Consider the following 21282-nt stretch of genomic DNA (forward strand, 5'->3'; position numbering starts at 1 on the left):
GCTTTCTCACACAGGATGCCAGTCCAATTCATTTGTTACTGAGGTCAGTGATGATCTTCCCCTTGACTTCAGCAGATGCAATTTATAGGAAGTAGATATAACTCAAAAACCTCAGTGGCTTCCTGCCAAGAATACTATAGAGGTTGGCAGACACTATATCCATGTTATTATCCTTTGATCTCTTGCAAATTTTCTCTGCTTCTACTAGGATTAAGGGAAAAAGGCTGTTTAGACAGCTCCATCGGAGGAGAGTTTAGGTATGTGGCAATTTTGTTGGAGAACTGGATCAAAGTCAAGTTTTGTGAATGACCCCTCAGTTATCTTAATTGGCTTTCTAACTGTATTGCAGCTACTTACTTGTCAGCTGGCCAAAAACAGGTAGACTCTCCTCTCTGTCATCATATGAAGCTATTGATACAACATACTCTACATCAGGTATAAGATCTGATATGACAGTTTGGGTAGTGCTAGGTGAAAGAGTAAATTCTTTAGTAGGTCCATCTGCAATAAATATATAAAACACTCAATGCAGATTTAAAATCCAGTAATATTGATAAGCTGATTGTAAAACAAAATGCAACAGACAATAATCTATCTCAAACCCAATGACAATTTTAGAATTATACACTTTCTGTTTTCATGAAGTATAAATATTGAAACATGAAACTTCAAGCTAATGTGCCTTCAATAGTGAATAAAATTACTAAAGTGTTTAATCAATTCCAGGAAATTTGAAACTTGAAATGCACGTACAAAATGTACTATCATCTAACAAATCATGTCCTGTTCTGATTCAATATCACTTTTACACTGATTATTTCTCAAAGTGAAATAGAATAATGGCTGTCTTACACAGCATAATACAATTCTTGAACTTCAATGTCAAAGCATAGAAAAGGAGCAGAGTGATGAGTCTACCTTCTTATTGCTCCTTGCAAAGCAAAGGCATCCAAAACTTTACTTGCAGTTCCAAAATGGTAAACACTATGGCAAGAATAGCTCTAGCTTGGAAGAATCACTGTTTTTCCTGTATGCCCTTTGCTGCTATCCACACTTGATCACAAACTTCCAAAAGATTTTAACAGCTACTCTCACACCTAAGTTAGATATAGGTGAAAATAAACTAACGTTTCAAAACATGTAATCACATAAAAAATTTTGACAGAACTCACCATTTGTTGGAACCACAGTTATTCTGTAACCCACTATTGCATCTGGTGGCCTTTTCCATGACATTTGAACATTATGTTCATCTATAATTGTAAAATTCAAGTCTGATGGTGGGTTAACTGCAAAAGATTTATACCAGGTAGGTGTTTAAAAGCTTGAACAAGTTTTGGCAAATGAATAAATAAAACAATGTTGAGCAAAGCTTACTAAAATTGTCTTTGCATAAATTTGTTTCCAACAAATATAAAGATATGTTGTTGGAAAAAGAGTAAAATAAAAGCTGACAAAAATATGACAAAACATCAAAGAGTATATGCATTACAGAGGACAGCACAGAACATGTTTCTTGAGTTGCCAAGACATTCAAGAATGGCCAGCAAAATCAAGCACAATAGGAAACACATTTGGATACATGTACAATGAGTTCACAGATAATCACCACATATGCAAACGTTTCACATAACAATTAAAGGTAATTTTTTTACATGCTGGGTGCAATCTGTAGAAGCATGCCAAATCACAACCTGCTTACAATATCATGAGATCATTTAGGATGTGGAGAACACAGTACTCTTCTTAATTAAACATCAAATTAAGCTTTTAAGATATAGTCTCTGCATATGATATTTCTCATCAATTTCACTGAATCTGGAAACTTGGCAGAGTAAAGAAATAATTTAAATACAGGAAAAGATTGGATATTTAACGTTCAGTAAAACAATTTCTGTTAGGGTCTAGATGCGAATATACATGCAAAATGTATATCAGTAATAATGATACACTGATGTATCATTATATTTCAAAATATGGAGAACTCCACCCCTTTGTTCCTAGAAGCCACTGAAGTGACATACTTTGCATGTAACAACAAAGGATTCAGGAACTAAGGGGCTAATAAATAGCATTAGTAATAGTTGCAATTTGCCAAAATATTCGAGCTGATGCAAAGTTCACAAAAATAAAATTCTACCTGTTTACACCAGATTTATGTACAATTTCAAAGGTGTAAACCATTGTTTTCATGTTCCCTTTGCAGCAGGTGTACCCATACTAATAGTGGCATTTTAACATAAAATGCCAGTATGGTTCCAAACAACACAATGGTTAATTATGAAAAGACAACATCAAAATATATTTAAGGACATTTATTTTACAGAATTTATAGAAAATGGCAAAGAGGGCACCAGTGAACTGAACAAATGACTGCAAATAAAACTTGTAGGAGCTGATGACAGAAGTAACTGAACAGTACAGAAAGAAATAGTTTACACACGCTAATTTGCAGCATCATGCATATGTAAATGAAATGTTGATTATTGGTTTTTTAGCTTCCCACAATGGACAAAGCCTCCATGTACAAGGTTCATTACACAAAGACGTTTCATAAATATTTTATAATGATATTCTCTTTGTAAAATTGTCATGCTTATTCATGCAGTATTTTACTGACTCACTGTCAGTGCATGGTAGGTGTATTATATATTATTGTTTAAATAGGTCTAAAAAGTAAGATTAGATCCAGCCATACTTTCCTCAACTACTAGTGAGAGAGTTTTGCAGGCATTTTTAAAAGACAGATCTTCTGTTTCATAGAAGATCTCCATCATATGTCAGATTTCTTGTCAGATTTGAATATCATTGTAAAAGCAGATAAAGAAGTAAATGCTAGAATGTTTAATTATGAAAAGACACTGTCCAATTACAAAGAGTAAAACTGAGATAAAAAAAATGGCGTTTTTTTCTTTTTAATTTTCTGTAATTTCCAACCATAGGATAATATGGCTTTATAATACCGATACAATAAATAACAGTAGTGCTGAAGTAAATGTTATTTTTCCTGTTGTCCATACACAGGCAGTGAGATTAGACCATTAACTGCATGCACAGTTTATTCATCATTCAGTTTATGAGTATCACAATGCTAGAGATGGCAAGGTAGTTACTTAATATCAAAATCATGCAACATGTGTTAATAGTAAAATACATTTAGATGATAAGAATATCATTATAAAATATTGTTTCAGTAGCAATGGCTCAGGACAAATTTAATGCAAAGGCAGAGACAACTGACCTGAGCATGCTTTTAAAAAAAATTCAGTACATGGAAAAAGTAGCACCACCAACCTTGCAAGTAAATTGGAATGTTGCAGCAGAGACTTTAGGCTTTAACTGCTGAAGGACAGCAGCAGCCCAACTTGTTGATATCCAAATGACCGGATTCCAGATAAACTGAAAAAGCTGACTGTGAGGAAAAGTCTTTAGCATTTTAAAGGATTTTATTCCATTTTATGATAATTCAGGTGTGGATCTTGGCAGGTAACAAGAATAGTACATTGACACATAAGTGATGTATCCATTCATCCAGGTGATCACAGAACAATGGCACTGCAGGGGAACTCAAAAGTCCCCTCGTCCATCCCACGGTCAAGACAAGATTGGCCACCCTATGTCATTCCTGACATGTTTTCTCAGATCATTCTTAAAGACCTCCAGTATTGCCAAGACTGCCAGTTCCCCACAGAAATTACTCCAAAACCTCACCACCTTTATCATTGCAATTATTTCTGAGACTTAACCCCCATCTTCATTGCTGAACTTTAAATCCATTCATTCTCAGCCTACAGCTGGCTTATCAAACTCAAGCACTGAATACTTCTCCCATTGAAATCCAAAAAGGAATCTTGCTTGAGTGAAAAAAAAAGCAGTTTGGATTCAATGTCATCAAAATATCTTCCAGATGGCCTGTGAGCTTTCGATACTCAAACAGAATCTCCAAAACATCCATGGACCTTCACAGGGGTCAGATTTCACCCAAGTGAAACCAGCTGTGGGGTGAAGACCAAACCATGGTCATATGACTGAGAGTAGTAAGTTGATCTGAAGTACAGCAAAATGTTTAGATGATAAAAACCTTATTGTGATCATAAAATAGGGCAACTGTGACTCAATTTCATTAAAATTCTTCTCCCAGAGGGGAATTAACTAGTAGAAAAATAATACATCTGCAATATTGAATCAAACCAGAGTTCTAGGGAAAAAATGCCCTTTTTGTAGTAGGAGTTTGCCTCATTTAAGGGACAAACCTTAAAACTTCACTCAACAAAATCTTACGTGTGAGTGCATCTTAACTCCAGCAAGCAGTCTTGATGTCAGGCTGCTTGCAGCAGTGAAGTTGCACCTATTCTTACAATGTAATGACACTGCTGATCCTTTGTCCATCAAAATCCATGCCAAACCTCTCATTGACTTGTCAAGGTACAGAATCATGATCATAACATGTCATGGTGTTGTAGTATTGCCTTCATACAGTGATCCAACTGTTTCTGCACAGAAATGCATGGCTCCCCTGCAGTTTTCCAGAGGATTAAAAAAATATCTTGCTTTACAACAACCGTGTTTCCACAGCATTAATTTTGGCCACTGTTAGAACTGTGATATGATAATTTCCTTAACTGGATCTATATTATTCTATATTATGCACTACAAAAGAAAAACAAAAGAAAAAAAATCAGACCTAGTATACTTAAATTATTGCCAGTTCTTGTGTTATATCCACATGGAATAAGGGTATAATTTCTGAAACAAAAAAAATAGAGAGCAAAACATCTTTCTCATGCTATGCAGGTCTTATATTAGCTTGTATTACTTCACAGGTAATATAAAAAAGTCTACAGCTTTTTGCAGATAACACAATGTGACTATTAGAGGATCCCAGTGAATACCTTAACAAGACAGAATTAATATGTAACTGGAATATCAAGTAATTTATATCTAGAACCATATTTAAAAGTGATATAACTTGGAAGTAGCTGCCATTCACAATCCTTATGTGAAACATATGCTGTGATTCCATCACTGGAAAGGACACACTATAGTTAGCATGTAAAATTACATGTTAGCCCAAGTTAAAATAACATGCAGTCTACAGAGGCTGAAGAGTAAGCTCAGCTTTATGATCCCAGCAATAAGCCCAGCTGAGGCTGGAAGGTGCCAAAACTCTTCATTTACTATTTTTTTTCAGAAATGACATGAATTTGGCACAACTAGATCATGACCCCAGTTAAGCTCCTCTGAAATCTGCATTGCCAGTGTGACTGGGAGAAACAATGACCTACAGCCTAGATATGTAGTAAAGAGCAGCTTCTCAAAAGAGCAGCTTCACAGACTTGTTAGATATTCATTGCCAATCGCAACACAGAAACATCGCCATCTGTATCTTTTCTTTGCATTTTTTTTATTTTATACATGTATATGAAATTTCTTCAAAAGAAAAAATGCATAGCTCATAAATGTACTTTGAAAAAAAAATCATTTAAATCTATATACCTATACTACGTATCTCAACTGCATATATATACACACATTATATGTAAGTTTACAAAATTTTACACGTGTTTGTCCATATATATGTATGTGCATGCATATATACACTTGCATATGCACGTGTATTTTGCTTCTAATTAGCAGCAGGAAAACCAGGGATGTATAGTCACCCTCAGGTATATAAAAATTTCAATTTCACATATCAATCTACATGGCTCTCTATTTAGAAACAGCTTCTTTCTCAAAAGATATCGCCATCAAAAGATAATAAAATAATGGTCCTACCAACCACTTCCAAAACTTGAAAAGTTTCAGCTATCCCAGATCACCTCTAAATCATTCGGTCAATGAAAATTAGTGTACTCAACACAGTTTTATTACAAGCCAAAAATTCTAATCCTCTGCAACTGCTGTGCTGCAAGTATTTGTCACTTACTCTATTGGATGTCATGGTAACAGATTTTTCACAATTTTTCTTTTCATGCACAACAGAAAGGTTCCACACTTGGATCAGTGATGCCCTCCTTCCCTGCCTCTAGCCTAGAAAACAGACTTTTCTAGGTCTGAACCGGCTCCTGAAAAACTGAAAAGTCAGCACCTTCAGAAGCTCAGTTAGGTTACACAGAACCAATGTTTTCCTTATTTCTTTCCTGTGCCTTTGAAAATCCCTCTGTATTAAGAAATATGACATGGTACAGAATCCATGACAACATCACAGCAGTAACTTGAGGTTATAATTAACAGATTCTTCACACACCAATATACTTGACTTAACTATGACTAAAATAAGACCCCTTGGCTCTTTGTGATCACAGATGAAAAAAATACTGTAACAGAAAGAGATTCTGACATATGGACAGACATGGAATGCACTGGAGTATTGCTGTGCTGGACTAAAAATGCACAAAACAACTTAAAGTATAAAATATAGAATCACACACAAGAATTTTAAGCTGGGAGGGAGATATCACAAGGATTGCAAAATAAAACAAGAAGAATTTCCCTGTAAAAGGAAAGAGCAAAAATGCTGAGCATGAAAACAGATTTGCTTCCTTGACCACGGTAAACAAACAACTTCCCCAGTGAAATGGCATGAATGCATTTAGACTATATGTGGGTTTTACCCCCTCTGCTCCTAAAGGGTCTGCCCAACTAGAAGCTCCTGTTCTGCCGTACCTCTGTAGAAAAGCTCTAACACCATTACTGTGGCTCACTGCCTTGCCAAGAGTAGCAGAGCACAGCTCTCACAAACGACTTCAGAGCAGCTGTGATGCTGATGAAGAATCAGTTTCATACTGGAAGATTCAGGAAACTATGGACAGCAGCATTGGATAAACACCAGATCTACTCCCAGAGGAGACTGAAAAATAAAGTCTAAAGGAGGGCAGAAAATAAAACAGGTTTTTCTTTCCTCTGCTCTCACCCCATCTTCCCACCTCATATCAAGAATCTTCATCACATTAAATGGCCCTCTCCCTTATTCTCCTCTCACTTTTTCATCCCAGCAAGTGTCTACCCACACCTTTGGAAAAGAAAATTCAAACTGCATGTCTTGTGAATGATACAGGGAGACTCAAAAAGAACCAAGAAAAGAGACACAGGACTGACTGACTGGTGGGGGAGGATAGCTTTGCCACAAAGTGATCCGAAATTTGGAAAAATAAGACTAAGGGACAAACTTTCACAGCTGAAAGTCAGTTCAGCAGACAGGATTTAAGTTGCAATGATACCAGAATAAAGTAAATAAATAGGTAAGTAAATAATTTGCTAAAGTAAATAAGACACAATTTACAAAATTATGCAAACTTGCAGTGCAAAATTGAAACAGTGCAGAAGAATGACCAGTATAGTACAAACAAAAACCTGTAAAAAACACAGTAAAAATCTCTACAAAAGCAGTTCCCACCACAGCAAGTCCTAAGGTACTCCTAGTTTTGAACTTTCATTTTCAGCACCACTGTTTCTCACTCCATTTTCAGCACCACAGTTTTTCACTCCTCACTTCCCTGTCTTACTTCAAAACACTGGAGCTAGGAGAATTTTCTCATAGAAACATGATCACTGTACATTAGATATTTTATTTATCAAACATTTCTGAGTGCAGAGTAATGTAAGTCCTGTCCAAGAGCCCTCTACAAATCTCAAGATCGGGCTTTGTCCACTCTTTTCCTTGGCAATAGTGCATCCTCCAATATCTAATCAAGGTCATCCAGCTATGTGTCAAGTTTTGCCATTATAACTGGGCTGCTCCAAATACATTTTTGTAGCTTGCTTTAACAGTACTGAAGCTATGACTGGTTTAGTCTACACTATAGCTAAGTAAAACAATTTCACTTACATTCCAAAATAACATACTCCATACATGTAATTAGTAATGCAGGACAACAGCAATATTACTCCAGCTCCAAGTGAGCTCCCTTCTAAGACGGGGAAGAATGCACAAACACATCCTCTCCCTTCCTCCATCAAAACTGTACACTTTCTCTGCTTTCTCTGGCACAGCAGTCTTGCATTTCAAATGCAACTCTGAAATGACTTCAAATGACCTTTTTCCGTTCCTTTGCCAACAACAACGCAGCATGAGAGGAAGGCAGAGGACTGATTCTCTCCTAGGGTGACCAGATGTTGCATTACTGGCAAAAATGCCATCTTTTTCCAGAAAGCCAGTGTATTTTACATCTGCACGCCCCAGGCAAGCACTACTGCTTGGGGGGCAAACACTGCAGAGGCATCTCTGACACCCCATGCTTTTAGTAGTCATCAGCCAAAGTGACCAGGTCCAGACAAGGGAGCTTGAGGCAGGCCATGATCAAGGAATTTGTTTCAGTTCAAGGCAGAAAGAGAAGGAAGGGGGCAAAATGAATTATCAGATGCTGGCTTCTGTTTTTTTCCCGTAAGTCCAGAGGAGTTCACACCTACGATGGAGTCAGGTCCCAGAGGTCAGATCAAGTCATTTCAGTGCAGGATATTCAGCATCTCTGTTTCCCCTGGCAGCCACTGCTGGCAGAAATGCCATGACTATGCCCAAAAGGCCAAGCAGCTCACACTGAGGGCACAGGACACAGTTGCTGTTAATCCACTGGGGAGTAAATGCAGGGCCAGGCCATTTTGAGCCACGCTGTGGCAAGTATGGCAGTGAAGATGGGTCTCCCCACATCTTCAGCTGGAGGCAGGATGCTGCCGGGCTGACAGGGGCCTCAGCCTCCAGAGACACTGGGCTGAGGGCTGAGGAGGAGAAGGAAACTCTTTTCGGAGGTGACAGTACCACATGTACGCCAGAGCCTTGGAGCCCCAGCCGCCCACAGCAAGGCCTGGCCCAGCCTTCCCTTCAGTGGTGCCCAGGACTCGTGTCACAGCACTTAGCATCTTCCCAAGCATGTTCCCCAGGTCACGCCCGCCACAGAAGTTGAGGTGTCCCTGGGGGAGGGTCCGGCCACCCCAAGGCTCAGCCGGGGGTCGCCCCGCCGAGCAGGGGAGGCCGATGCACTGGCAGGCCGGTGGGGCAGAGGCGTCTGGCTGGACAAAACACACAGGCGCAGAGAGCCAGACTCTGTTGGAGCATTTTATTTCAAAGTTGCAGGTTGTGGGGTAGTAGGTTTTCCATTTCCTCTCTCAACATTACTAAAAGAGGCCAGAGACCAGACCTTCTTGGCCCATCCTGGGGGCAGCGCTGTGGCCCCGGCCACGCCAGGCTGCCTGCCAGTGGCAATGGGCTCCTCAGGGCGCTGCGCCCGGATGGCCACACCAGCTGGCCCACGTCCTGTCTGTGGGGTGGTGTGGACAGCACACCAGAGAGACAGAAAGGGAGATACGGTCCGGCTCACTAGCCGGGAGAAACAGAACACAGAAGGAGCTGGGCAAGGAAGGAGAGGCATTTCTCTGAAGGAGAGAAAGAGAGAAGGTGATGTATTCACACTCAAAAACAGAGAGGGAGAGAGCCAGTAGCTCAAGGCTGATTGGGAGATTTTCTGGTCAGCGAGGCACCGGGGCAAGGGGGCAGGGAGGGGAAGGTTACCTTCAGCCTCGATGGAGGAGAGGAGGGTGGCTGCACACAGAGCAGCGACTGCCGAGCACAGCGCTGTCTTCATTTCTGCCCTTTCAGATCACAACAACATGAATGAATCTGCAATGATGGGGAAGGGGGGAAGGGGGAGAAAGGAGAAGGAAATGATACATGTGGATTAAAGGATTGCGTGGGTGTATTCATGAAACATAAAAAAGACAAACCATGGATTTCACTTTGTTCCCTTATCCCCAGCCCCCACCCACGGGACCAGGTTGAAACCTCTAGACTTGAAAACCGTCCAAGACGATGAAATATCCGTATGACTAACTGGACAGTCTCGTCTTGCAATAATGTGCCTTTTGTTGCTGAACCCTTTCCAATCACAGTAAGCACATGAAGCTTTAACCTAGTTAGGGTTAATTTGATCAGGGAAGTGCAGTGAAGATCTGTGCCTCCGCACAGGCAGGAGCCAGAAGGGAGCTCCATGACTTCATCGCTGAATGTGATGATAGCTAATTCAGAGGTCATTCCTGCCTTGGATCAACTAAATGTCTCTTTCAGCTGGAGATTTTAATCGGCTCCTTTTTCATAACTGTTGAACCACTTAGTTAGCTTTGTTTTACTGGTCTCAAGGCAGTTTGGAAACTGTAATAAAACTTTTTTTAGGGGTTCTGCCTACAAATGTGCTATTCTTCATTTCTTGAAAGTCTGAAATAGGTTATACAGAAGTGTGTGTAACACAACTGAAATTTGACACATCTGTCTAGCCATGATGTTTCAACATCTGATAATTCATTTACATGTCCTGAGAGAAAATAGATTTAAAATACACTATATAAAGCTGACAGGCATAAGTCTCACAATCACTGCAGGTTGTCTAGCAAAATAGGTGGGATTAGGCCAAGTTAGTGGTTCTTAATTGCAAGCAGCCATACTTTCATAACTATGTGCCCTAGGTCATGTAAAATTACTGCCAATTACTCCAGCAAAACTTCCAAATTATTTCCTTGTCTAAAGAAAGTCTAATATGAACCTACACATGCATGTAAGTGTTTCTAAAATTTTGGATTTTCTATCTCAAGAAGTAGGGGAGTGACAATTTGTATGAATAAAGTCATAAATGCATCATATATCATAATTAGGCTGGGGGAAAGAGAATTCCAAAAGCAATTAGGCAACAGATTTTATCAGGAAGATGCCAAGAGCAAAACAAAAGAAAAATACATAAATCAGTAGTCCACAGAAACAACTGAAAGGGAAAACGATATTCTTCTACCATCTAAAGGACTACCCTGTGAGGCACATTTAGTGGAGATCCAGGAATTTCCCAGTTACTGACACTGAGCTTAACAGGCTTCATTTGAGCAGCTGTATATACTTGTCGTAGCCAAATGCCTTTACTGCACATGAAAATACCAAGAGCTCAGTGAAAATCTAAGCAAACGTTTCAGTCTAATGGCAGTTCCAGTGGCTAAACAGAGGAGTAATATTGACCATGATGACTCCCTGACACTAACATAGGAAAGGCCAAGGTTAGTATTAAAATGCTCTGAAAGCTCCAAATTTGTATCACTGCTCTGCGTGGGAAACGGCTGCCCCTGGGCAGATCTACAGCATCCTGCAGTGAGTTTAAGGATTGCCCAAATTCAACGTGAAAGGACGTTTTGTCCTGGAAGTCTCATGTGAGCTTTGACTGCCATCTTTTGATCCTTTTGAAGAGCAACAGAAATTAATCATCTCACAGTCATCTAGGAGTTTGCCACTGCTGCAGGTCTACCATTCCTGATACACGTTTTGGTTTCATTAAATACACCATCTCACCCGAAGCATTCATTTGCTAACCTAGAAACACTGTTTCCTTCTCGCAAACTTAGGTGCGTGGAAGAAAGCCTAGAGCTGGCAGAGGAAAGTTCCTCTCACTGGCTCAGCAGGGACGCAACAGACCTCGCGTCAGGACTAAAGGTTTTCTCATGGATCTTTAGAAATCACTTAGAAAAAGTCCAGCCCGAGCTTTCACAGTGCCAGTCCTATCTCGCACTAATTCAACCTACAAAAACTTAGCCAAAGCGTTTCTAAACCACACAGTGCATGACATTTACCACTTTCGAGAAGAAAAAACTAACGTAAAGAGAAAAAGAAAAAAACTGCAGGAAAAGCCCACCACCTATCAAAGACATAAGAAACTGGAAGCAGGAGAAAGCATCACCGGCAGCTGAACACACAAGGGAGGGAAGCGAGAGCTCCTGCCAAAGCCGCAGCGGTAGCGTGCCTACAGGCGCGCTGGGCGCTGACAGCGGGTTCCGCCTGGAGCCTCCGGCCGCCGGGAGCCTCCGTCTCCGGGACATCACCGCCCCTCCCCGCATTTCTGCCCAGGCACCCGTCCGCCAGCAGCGCTCGGGGCCGGCATCCCGCTGGGCTCCCCCTTGCCTTTCCCTGGGCTGACAGCCAGCAGCCCCGGGGCGCTCTGCCCCGCACCTCTCCGCCCGCCCGGCCGCACGCCTGCAGCCGGCTCTGACATGCCCAACGCGCGCACACACGCTCCTTCCTAATCCCCTGGCGGCTTCCAGCCCGGCGCTGCTACCCCGGCCTAAGGTGCATTGGAAGGGGCTGAGTGCATGCTGCGTGCGGACAGAGCGGGACACGGGGGCCGGCGGCGGAGCGGGCAGGGGACCCCTGCTCCTGCCCGGGCACACACAGACCTTCTGGAGCGGCCGCAGGGTGCCGGGGTCGGTGACAGCTCCTCCGGCGATGACTCCGGCGGTGCCCGCAGCGGCAGGAGCCGCAGCCGTCGGACCTGGATAAAGGGAGGAGGATAAAGGATGAAGCTCCGGGGGCACCTTGTGGAGGGAGCAGCAAGTAGCAGCAGCGGCGAAGGAGGAGCAGCGGCAGCTGCAACAGCTGAGAGCAGAGGAGGCGTCTCGGTTACTGTAGCTCCCGATGCGAGGGGTCTGTCTGGGAAGACTTGCCTTCTCCAAGTGGGAAGAGCCTCTTCTCAATCTGCTACTTAATAGAGGGCTGTTCCCAACTCTCAATTTACCCTCGTAAGCGGTTACGAAACTGCAGGGAAGGTGGACTGCTGCCACTGGGTGATATATGCGCTGCTGTGCTCCAGCAAGGAAGGGGATCCACTTCTGGAAACTGGCGCATACCTCCGCGCATTCCTGCGGCATGAGACGGGATCCGCGGCGGCAGCGCGCCCGGAGGCAGGGGCCCGGCCCGCCGCCCCCTCCCTCCCTCCCCTAGGCTTCCCAAACGGAGAGGACACGGGAGGGCAGTGGAAAAATTGAGTCTCCGGGCAGGCTTCGAGGGACGGCGGCGCGGAGGGTGTCCCCGGGCGGGGGGTTCCACGCAGCCCCCCTCGCCCCCGCGGGGGACCCGCTCGCCCTGCCGAGGCTGGGCTGATCCCCGGCACAGTCTTGCAGAGAAGCGCGGGCACTCTCGGTGGCGCGGCCGGGAGCCTGGAGGGCAGTGGTTATATAATCATCGTGACACAGTTCAGGTGTGTCTGGCCTCAACGCTATGCAGCCATACATACATTAAACATACATTAAACACACAGTCCAGCCGACAGCCCTCCGCCACATGGGTGTTTTACTTCGAGCACAAAGCGTTGCGGGTGCCGGGAGCAGCCTGCGGCGGGGCGGGTACGACTCCCCGGGCCGAGGGACGGGGCGCACGGCCACACTGACCCTCCCTTGGACCCCGCGGAAAATCCGCGCCCATAGCCCATGTCTGAAATTCTGTGCTTTCCAGAGGAACTGCACCTTCCAAAATCGAACAGTCCGCTGGGCGACAGGCTCCGCGAGGGTCTCCCATCAGTCGCTCTCGGGAGCCTGCCCGGGTCACTCGGCGTCTCTCGGCCTCTGCAGCGCGCCGTGCCAGAGAGTGACACGGCGAAACACCCGGGCCCTTCCCTGCCCGAGGGCGCAGGTCGTCCAGTGGGGCCCAGACAGGGCATCCCAGGGGCCCCGCGCCAGCAGCGGGGCTGCTCCCACACCCGTGGGGAACGGCATCCCCGGGAACGCTCGCGGACAAACTCCTCCGGGACCGCTTCGGGCTAGAATACGGGATGTCACCGTCCCCTCGGAGCGGGTGCGCGAACTCGGGACGCGGAACAGAGTGGGCGAGGAGCGGGGGTAAACAGGGAGGGGGAAAAGCTGCGGGTTTCTCACAGCCGCAGCCCCGCTCGCCCCGCAGCCCCAGCGCAGCGGCCCCGCCGCACCGGGGCCATCCGCGGTGCCGGAGCGCCCCCCGGTGGCGGCGGCGGGCAGGAGCGGGGGCCGACAGACCGACCGTCCGTCTGTCTCTCCGCCTGCCGAGGCCGCCGCTGGGCCCCCGGGGCCGCCGCTGTGGGGACAAGATGGAAAATAGGGCCGGGAAGGGCGGGGAGAGGGAGAGATGGGGCCAAGCCTCACCGCAGAGCTTGGGACCCCCGCTCGTGAGCGGGCGGGGAAATTCCGGGACCACATTGGGTCCCTTTCGGCTCCGTGCACGACGTGACTGGCAGTTATCGGGGGGGTTCCAGCCGGGGTGGAAGTGACCAACAGCAGAGATTAATATTTTAGCAGAGGACCGCTCCTGGGCACTTTTCCACAGGACTGGGAGATCAAGGACCTGTCAGCAGGTGGACTTGTGTCTCCTGAGCTTCATTTCTGCAATAGACCTGTCATCTATATGAGAACCCAAACGCTGAAAAGAAAGTGATAACCAGAAGACATGCGCTGACATTTCCAGACACTTTGGAAGTGAGTCAGCTCCTCTTTGGGACACGGGACAGTTTCAGTTGTCTAGTACTGATAGAATGCACTTTCCAAAAGCAACATCTCCTCTGCTGATAAAACTCTTGACCTATTAAACCCCCTTGCCCAGCTGTTGAGATGGATTTTCTCTTTTGGCATCATTTTGGCATGGGAAATTGAATTTCTTCTTATCCAGATATGATATGGAAAAGCAATATTTCTAAGAAATAATATGTTTTAAAAGCTTTAATTCCCTGAATGAATACACCAAGAACATGACTATAAATGTGGTGTGAAAAATAGTTTCAGAAGAATGGACATCGGGGGTTAGACAGAAATATCCATCCACAGGAAGTGAATTAATGCAAATGAGGTATTTTTATCACTTGTGCACTACAACAGTATTTTTTTACAATCTACTGTGGATTTTTTTCATCATAGGATAACCAAGATTTTATGCAAATAGTTAAAATCAATTAATGCAAAAAAGTGAGGCTGGAAGAAAATATGCATTATTCTATGCAAAAGTTAAATCACTCAGAAGTATTATTTTTAAACGTTTAAATAATTTGGTGTAAAGCTACAAGTGGATTTACATGAGTGGAGACCTTGAAAACAAGGGGTCTCTCAGGTCTGCAAGAATCTCATACACTATCCTTCACAGACCTAGATGCTGCCGAGAGGAGTATCTCCCCTTCCTCTCAGCTGACCAGCTTTGTTTAATTTCTTTGTGTGAAATAAGACTCAGAGCTGGCAAGAGTAAACAATTAATTGACTCCAGGGGCAGCAGGATTTTGTTCTTATCCTTAACTCCTTATTCTAACTATTCTAACCACGATTCTTCTAAGATCATTTGCATGTAAAATACACCAACAAATTGCATGTGCTTCCATATATCACAGTAATTAAATGGGTTGTTTTTAATCAGCACTGTTGCTATGTACATTCATAGTCTGAGTACATAGTATGTGATGCAGAAGGCATTTCTGAAATGCATAAACATTTACCAACACTCTCCTGTCTGCTTGTTTCTTAGACAAGTGTTAAACACATTAAGACCATTGCACTCCAGCTCGACAATTTTCTTTGCTATTTAATCTGGATACACTGAAACAGTGACAAATTTAAATACAAAAATCAACATTTAAATTCATATTTATACTTTTAATAATATTGTCCATTTCTGGTGTAGGTATGTGAGAGTAATATTTCAGGTAACCAGGAATTTCTTAGAAATTTTGACATGTTTTTGGGTCTTGAGTAATTCAGGCAACTTTGTCTTTCTGACACATCTTTTTTTTTTTTTTGTTACCTCAAACTGCATTGCCAGGGCAGAGTAAAACAGGACATTCTGCATTTCAGCACTGTAAACCTTGAATATCATTTCCATGTGAATATCACACTAGATTTGGCCTTTGTGTTTTCCTGACAGTTAGTTGCATCTGCTTTACATATGAATATGGTAAATGTGTTATTCATATGTATATATGCATTTGAGTATATGTTTTGCACAGAGGAAGAATTTTTAAAAAGTGTCAGCTGTTTGAACATCAAACAATATATAGATTAAGCAACAAGTGTTATACTAGCAAAATTCTGCTGCTGCCAGTGACTTGTGTATATCTGCCCAGGAAGTATTTTGCTGGTCAGTCTATCACTGCATCTATTACTACAGTGCATCTAAATTAAACACTGTCTTAGTACAGTCATTTAAGAGGCCCATTCATTCCTTACTGCACAAGGGACAGCCTTTCCAGAATATTTTTTATTCCCTATTAAATCAGTCATAAGACTAATATTGCACGGGATTATATCTGCACTCATAAAATGCAGAAGGACAAAACACACTAAACATCTTCCACCAGGCTCTGCCTTGTCTGAGAGATTTGCAGTCAATGACAGGAGAAGAACTTGGTCTGGTGTTTGTTTATTTGGATAAGTTCATTTCAGAGCTGGTATTCAGAGAGCAGAACTAGTCTGACCTCTCATAATGAGGATTGGCTTCCTGTATTAGCAGTATTCAGAGAGGACTGGTGCCATCTGAAATCTGCTCATTCAGTGGAACAACTATGGAAGCAGCATCCCTGGAGAGTGTGGCAGCCATGAAATAATTATCTGCGTTACCAGGTATGTTTTCCTTAGCAACTATTTATTTCTCTAATTTGTGTAACTGGTTTTTCCCATCATGTAATGTTCTGAAAGTTAATTATTGTGGCTCCAGATAAGTGGAAGAGGAAAAGTAAATAAATCTTTCAAAAGCAGAGATATAAATAGAAAGAAGCTGGTATTTAATGGAGTTTGGGAGTCTGAGAAAATCCAGATAATTTGTAGGCAGTAATTTTTTAAAACAATATAGATCTTTAATACTAAAATTGGAAAAAATAGATGCAAGGATCTTATAAGCCCTTCCACATATATACACAAACACACTTTATATTATAACATTTCTAAATAAAGTTGCCTTCTTTCAAAGAAGCTGGTTCATTACTTTGTGACAGAGTCCTGATCTATTCAGGAAGCATTCCTCTGTGAAACCAGTACAAATCTTGCTTGATTAAAGAGGACAAGAAAATAAATTAACTGAGGACAGTGACTCTGTATATTTTTCAGGTATCACTGTGTGTTTTAATGTAACTGTTCCTGTCACAGCAATGGACTAGCCACAAAGAATTCTGAATGCAGATCTTCATGTAGCTGAGGAGCTCTCAGTGAAAGAATGATGATTCACTGAGAAAACCCATAATTTTGAAAAATTAAAATAATTTTAGAAATCACTAGCCACTAGCTGTTACTTGCAGAACATTATAGTACAGTGCTCACCAAGTACCTAATTGGATTCAACATCTGCTGAAAGTTTAATAGCCATGGGTTTCCCTATATTTGGTAGCCCTTCAACTATTGCAAAGTAATTTCTTCCTACGAAGAATCTCTTGCTACTAAATGGCAACAAAGTCTGAAATGGTGCAATGCCAAGCTCTGAACAGGGACATTTTGCTAATTCATCTTAGTACTTCTATATATGTATAAAAAATCAATATCTATTGGGACAGTAGTGTCTCTGTAGGTGGCAGGTAGTCTTATGGAGAAGATAAGCTTTTTTCTGAACAGGCAAAGTATTCAAAACTATTGAAAGTTCAGGTTGCATTAGCTAATGATTGACCTGATCCTTTTGTTGCAGACAGTGGAATAATTAATGATGCAGGGGGTGGGGGGAGGGGGTGGAATTTTAAGACTCAATACCTTGTCATCAGACCACCTGATGTTGTCTTTCCACCACAGACACAAAAGGCATTGAGGATGTGGTGATTCCCCTGACTGAAGAACAGGTTGGAGGAAAGCTGTCAAGGGGGAATAATCAGCTGCTGCACTCTATCCCAATACATATCTTTCCAAGAAGGTTTAGAGTATGTAAAGGTCAGCCCCAAACCCTCAGTTCAGCAAGGACAAACATTCAAAACCTTAAGCATTCTGACAGGTGAATCTGATGCGAATGTACAGAACCATAATAAATGAAGCTGGAAAAGATCCCGAGAGGCCATTTAGTTCATGACCTGTTATTTCAAGTACACCAGGACTTCAAAGAGAAATCTCCATACCATACTTAGTACTAACAGCATACTTCGGGGACCTGGTTTGTAGCAGCTGACAATAGATAATAACTTGTTTTAGGTGAGTTGCAAGCTGTCCAGAATATGACTATGAGCACAGCCATCAGAAATAAAAAAATACAGCTACACCAGAGAAACCTGTATCTTTGGATCATAAATTGATATGGGTTGGGAGGGACCTTAAAGATCATCAAGTTCCAGCCCTCTTGATTCCACAAAAATAGCCTTAGTTTACTGCAAAAAATTGCTTGCTTAACTGGCATGTCTGCAAACTGTCAGAGAGCAAAGAAGCCAGACTGGGAGATTCCTTCTTGCATGTGACTGTCAGAGGTACAGATCCCACCAGTCTTGCTAAAACCCCTTTTGCTGTTACAGTATGTCTGCATTTGACAGTCATGTAATTTTTTTGATCATTTCTAAACTTCATGGGAGATGGACTCCATGGTCACCACCATCCACTCCAAGCTCCACATTCTCCCCAGCTTCTCAATCTCAGTGCCTTGATATTCAAACTGGAATATTGTGGCATTCAACACAGCTTTTTCCTCTGCAAAAGAAAGAGCACCAGAGGCAAAACTTGGGCTAGGACACAGCTGGGGAATGCACCAGGCCCAAGGAGCTGGATAGCCTAGGTTAGATATACTTTCCTGGGACCTGTCATCTGGGGCTCTCATCTGCATGTTACCTATCACAGATATTGATGGACACTTGGAAGTTTTGAGGGTTTGTGGAAAAAAGAAACAGGCAAGAGTTTAGCTCACAGGCATTAAAAGCACAGGCTAGGTGTCACCTGTCACAACGTTTATGAGCTCCATATGAGACAGCTTTGAAAAAGAAACCTGCTTCTTTTGCAGAAGTTCTAATTGGCTAGTGACTAAGGAGGAAAATACATGGAGCAAAACAATGCAGATCTAAATCAGCATTTCTTAATGCAGCCTTGTGGCTGCTGCTTCCCAGTATGCTGAATATTGACAGTTCCAAATACCAGAACATAAGATTTATTTGGATTATAAATAGATGTTGCCCTGTGCTTCAGTATCAGAAGCACTCCGTTGTGTATACAGAAAACTATTGGCTTTTGTTTCTACTTTTAAAGATTACTTGAAAACTCCCATGTACTCTTTGCTGACAGCCTTTTTCACCTGTTGGAGTTGAGTCTCTCTTTCGGGTATCAACACCCCTACAGCCTGCTGAGAGGCTTCACTTGAAGCTGTTAAAATGTCTCCTCTCATATGCCCTTTCCTCTGCTCTCTTGGATGCTCTCCAGCTGGCCTCGCTACTCTGTTAGCTTTTAGTCAGCCCAGTTTAGTGAACATGTCTTGGGTTTGGCATTGTCTTGATTTCTGCATGTATTTTTTACCCAGAGAAATGTGTTTGCTACTAGGTCCAATGTCTCTTATTTGTTTAACAGAAATAATAAATAAATAAATAATTTTATCTGCTTAGCATTTTTTTAAAAATAGGCTTCTGGTAAATCTGAGCTGTGCTCCTTTACCCTCTGCCCAGTGCCCTTTGAAATGTGTTTAGGGGATTTCCTGTTTAAGGCACATCACAACATGGGGCTTTACTACATCATGATCTTCTTCCCCAGTTAAGAACAGCTGCTGCAAGATGAGGTCCCTTTATGCTAGGAGTAGCTGTTGGGACCTTATTTTCTAATAAAAACTTCAGAGTCTGCTTCTCTAATCTCCAGAGTGGCTGAGAAACAGACAGGGGATGCGTACTCCTTGATACAAGCCCCACCATTGCAGCTTTGCTCTTTAGGAACATTGGCTGTGCCCCCTGTTCTGTCGTGCATGGTCACCTCAGGTGGCATTTGGCTTTGGGTTATGGTACATTAGGTGCCTGCACATGAGCCCAGCATCTAAACTTCGGCAGTGGCTGATGAAGACCTGAGTTAATGAACTCAGCAGTGCCTGAGCAGTTTGGCCACCCACCATCCATGGGGCTTGGATCTGTTGCTATCAGAGTGGGCTCAAGAGCTGTCTGAGTGTTCTGCAGCATCAGAGATCTCTTGTGGAGCTGCCAGCTACAGACGAGGACCCACATACACTGACAAATCTCAAACTGTTGCAGACCACCCAGGAGGCAGAGGCAAGCCCCTGGTGCTGTTTTGGGTGTCAGAGGCCTCCTGATAGTCCCTCATTGTTATAACACAAGTGTATGAATGTCCTGCAGGTCCTCCGTTGTATTTACTAACAAGAAAATGCCTCAAGTATAACCTGAGATGGTGTTGGGCACCCCAGTTTAGGCACTGGATCAAGCACTTTTACTTTTCATCTCTGGTACTTTAGACAGTGAATTTTTCTGCTGGAGCAAAGCTTTGTAGTCTGCTCATGTAAATACCTCTCTACCAGGAACCAGAATAAGATCAGTAAATGAGCCTGGTGCTGATCAAAAGATATGATTTTCAGGTCCTACTCATCTGTTTTTCTGCTTTTGGATCTCAGACCCAAACAGAGATTTACAGATTCTGACAGAGATTCCTGCCTAACTCTGTAAAATAGATCATATACAGCCCAGCCAATAGTGTTGTCTCTCTTGCACCACACCTGTTTTGTGCCTTTCTTTCAGAAACTGCATTTACAGCCCACAATTAATTAAGCTGGGGAAACCAAAAGTTGTGGTTCCCCTCTTCTTTTCCCAGAAATCTGGTGATACATTTGAGCACTATTTCCAGAAACCATAAAATTTTTTCTTGTTGTTGTAAGACATTTTTCTATTTTATTATTTTAATAGAAGAGAATTTCTTGGTATTGCTCTTCTGAAAAATCAGGCTATTTATGTAAATGCCAGAGTATGAATTTAGCAGCCTAAGCTTAAGCACTTCTTTCTGAAAATCTCAGCTAAAGGGAGGTGTGCTAACATCCCATGCACTGCACTCCAGCTCTGTGGCACAGTGATCCCGGTGCAATGCTCCACACAGAGCACTTATTAGCACACCACACTATATTTAGCAAAATGTGCCCACTGCTCCTAAGAGATGACTGAATAAACCTTGATAACACAGTTGGCCTGACTCCTGTGGGACTTGTAACTTCCCACTGAGCAATAGAGATCATTATAATGTTTTAATTATATAATTCCCTTTTGCATAGTGCTATGAGAGATAAGATTGAGTGTGTGTCAGCCTTTCCATTATAAACTTCAGGTCCCAGAGCATTAGTCATCCAGAGTAAGTGCTCATGTTGAGATGAAACAATGTAGAACCATTTCTATATTACATAAACATATATAACTCAATTATTATTAAGAACACATTAGTAACTTAAAGGTCCTGATGGAATCACAAGCTTCTCCTTGGAACCCTGTAGGAACAGAAGCCGCTCACAGTTACTGGGAACAAACTGTCTCAACAGCTGCAATAACGTCTAACAGCACTGAATCTCCCTCTCTCCCTTTTATTTCCAAAGGCATCTCCAAATATCTATGAATC

General features: G+C 42.7%; 1 protein-coding gene across 5 annotated transcripts in view; it reads right to left on the reverse strand.

The window, feature by feature from the left end:
• The window catches only part of COL12A1 (collagen type XII alpha 1 chain), a 101168-nt gene extending 88697 nt beyond the window's left edge, over positions 1-12471 (reverse strand). For 4 of the 5 annotated variants that reach the window (XM_042016351.1, XM_042016350.1, XM_042016353.1 and 1 more), the window contains exons 1-4: positions 12199-12471; positions 9509-9616; positions 1173-1289; positions 358-501 (exon numbers count right to left, since the gene is read on the reverse strand). In XM_042016351.1, coding sequence (XP_041872285.1) covers positions 358-501; positions 1173-1289; positions 9509-9581 — 334 coding nt within the window. In that variant the 5' untranslated portion in view covers positions 9582-9616; positions 12199-12471. The remainder of the gene's footprint in view (positions 1-357; positions 502-1172; positions 1290-9508; positions 9617-12198) is intronic. The other variant, XM_042016354.1, reaches the window with a different exon arrangement.
• Positions 12472-21282: the final 8811 nt, after the last annotated feature.

The sequence above is a fragment of the Corvus kubaryi genome, unplaced genomic scaffold, assembly GCF_017639235.1.
Source record: "Corvus kubaryi isolate FWS band 111438036 unplaced genomic scaffold, C.kubaryi_AGA036_p1.0 split3-73, whole genome shotgun sequence".
NCBI classification, from domain to species: Eukaryota; Metazoa; Chordata; class Aves; order Passeriformes; family Corvidae; genus Corvus; species Corvus kubaryi.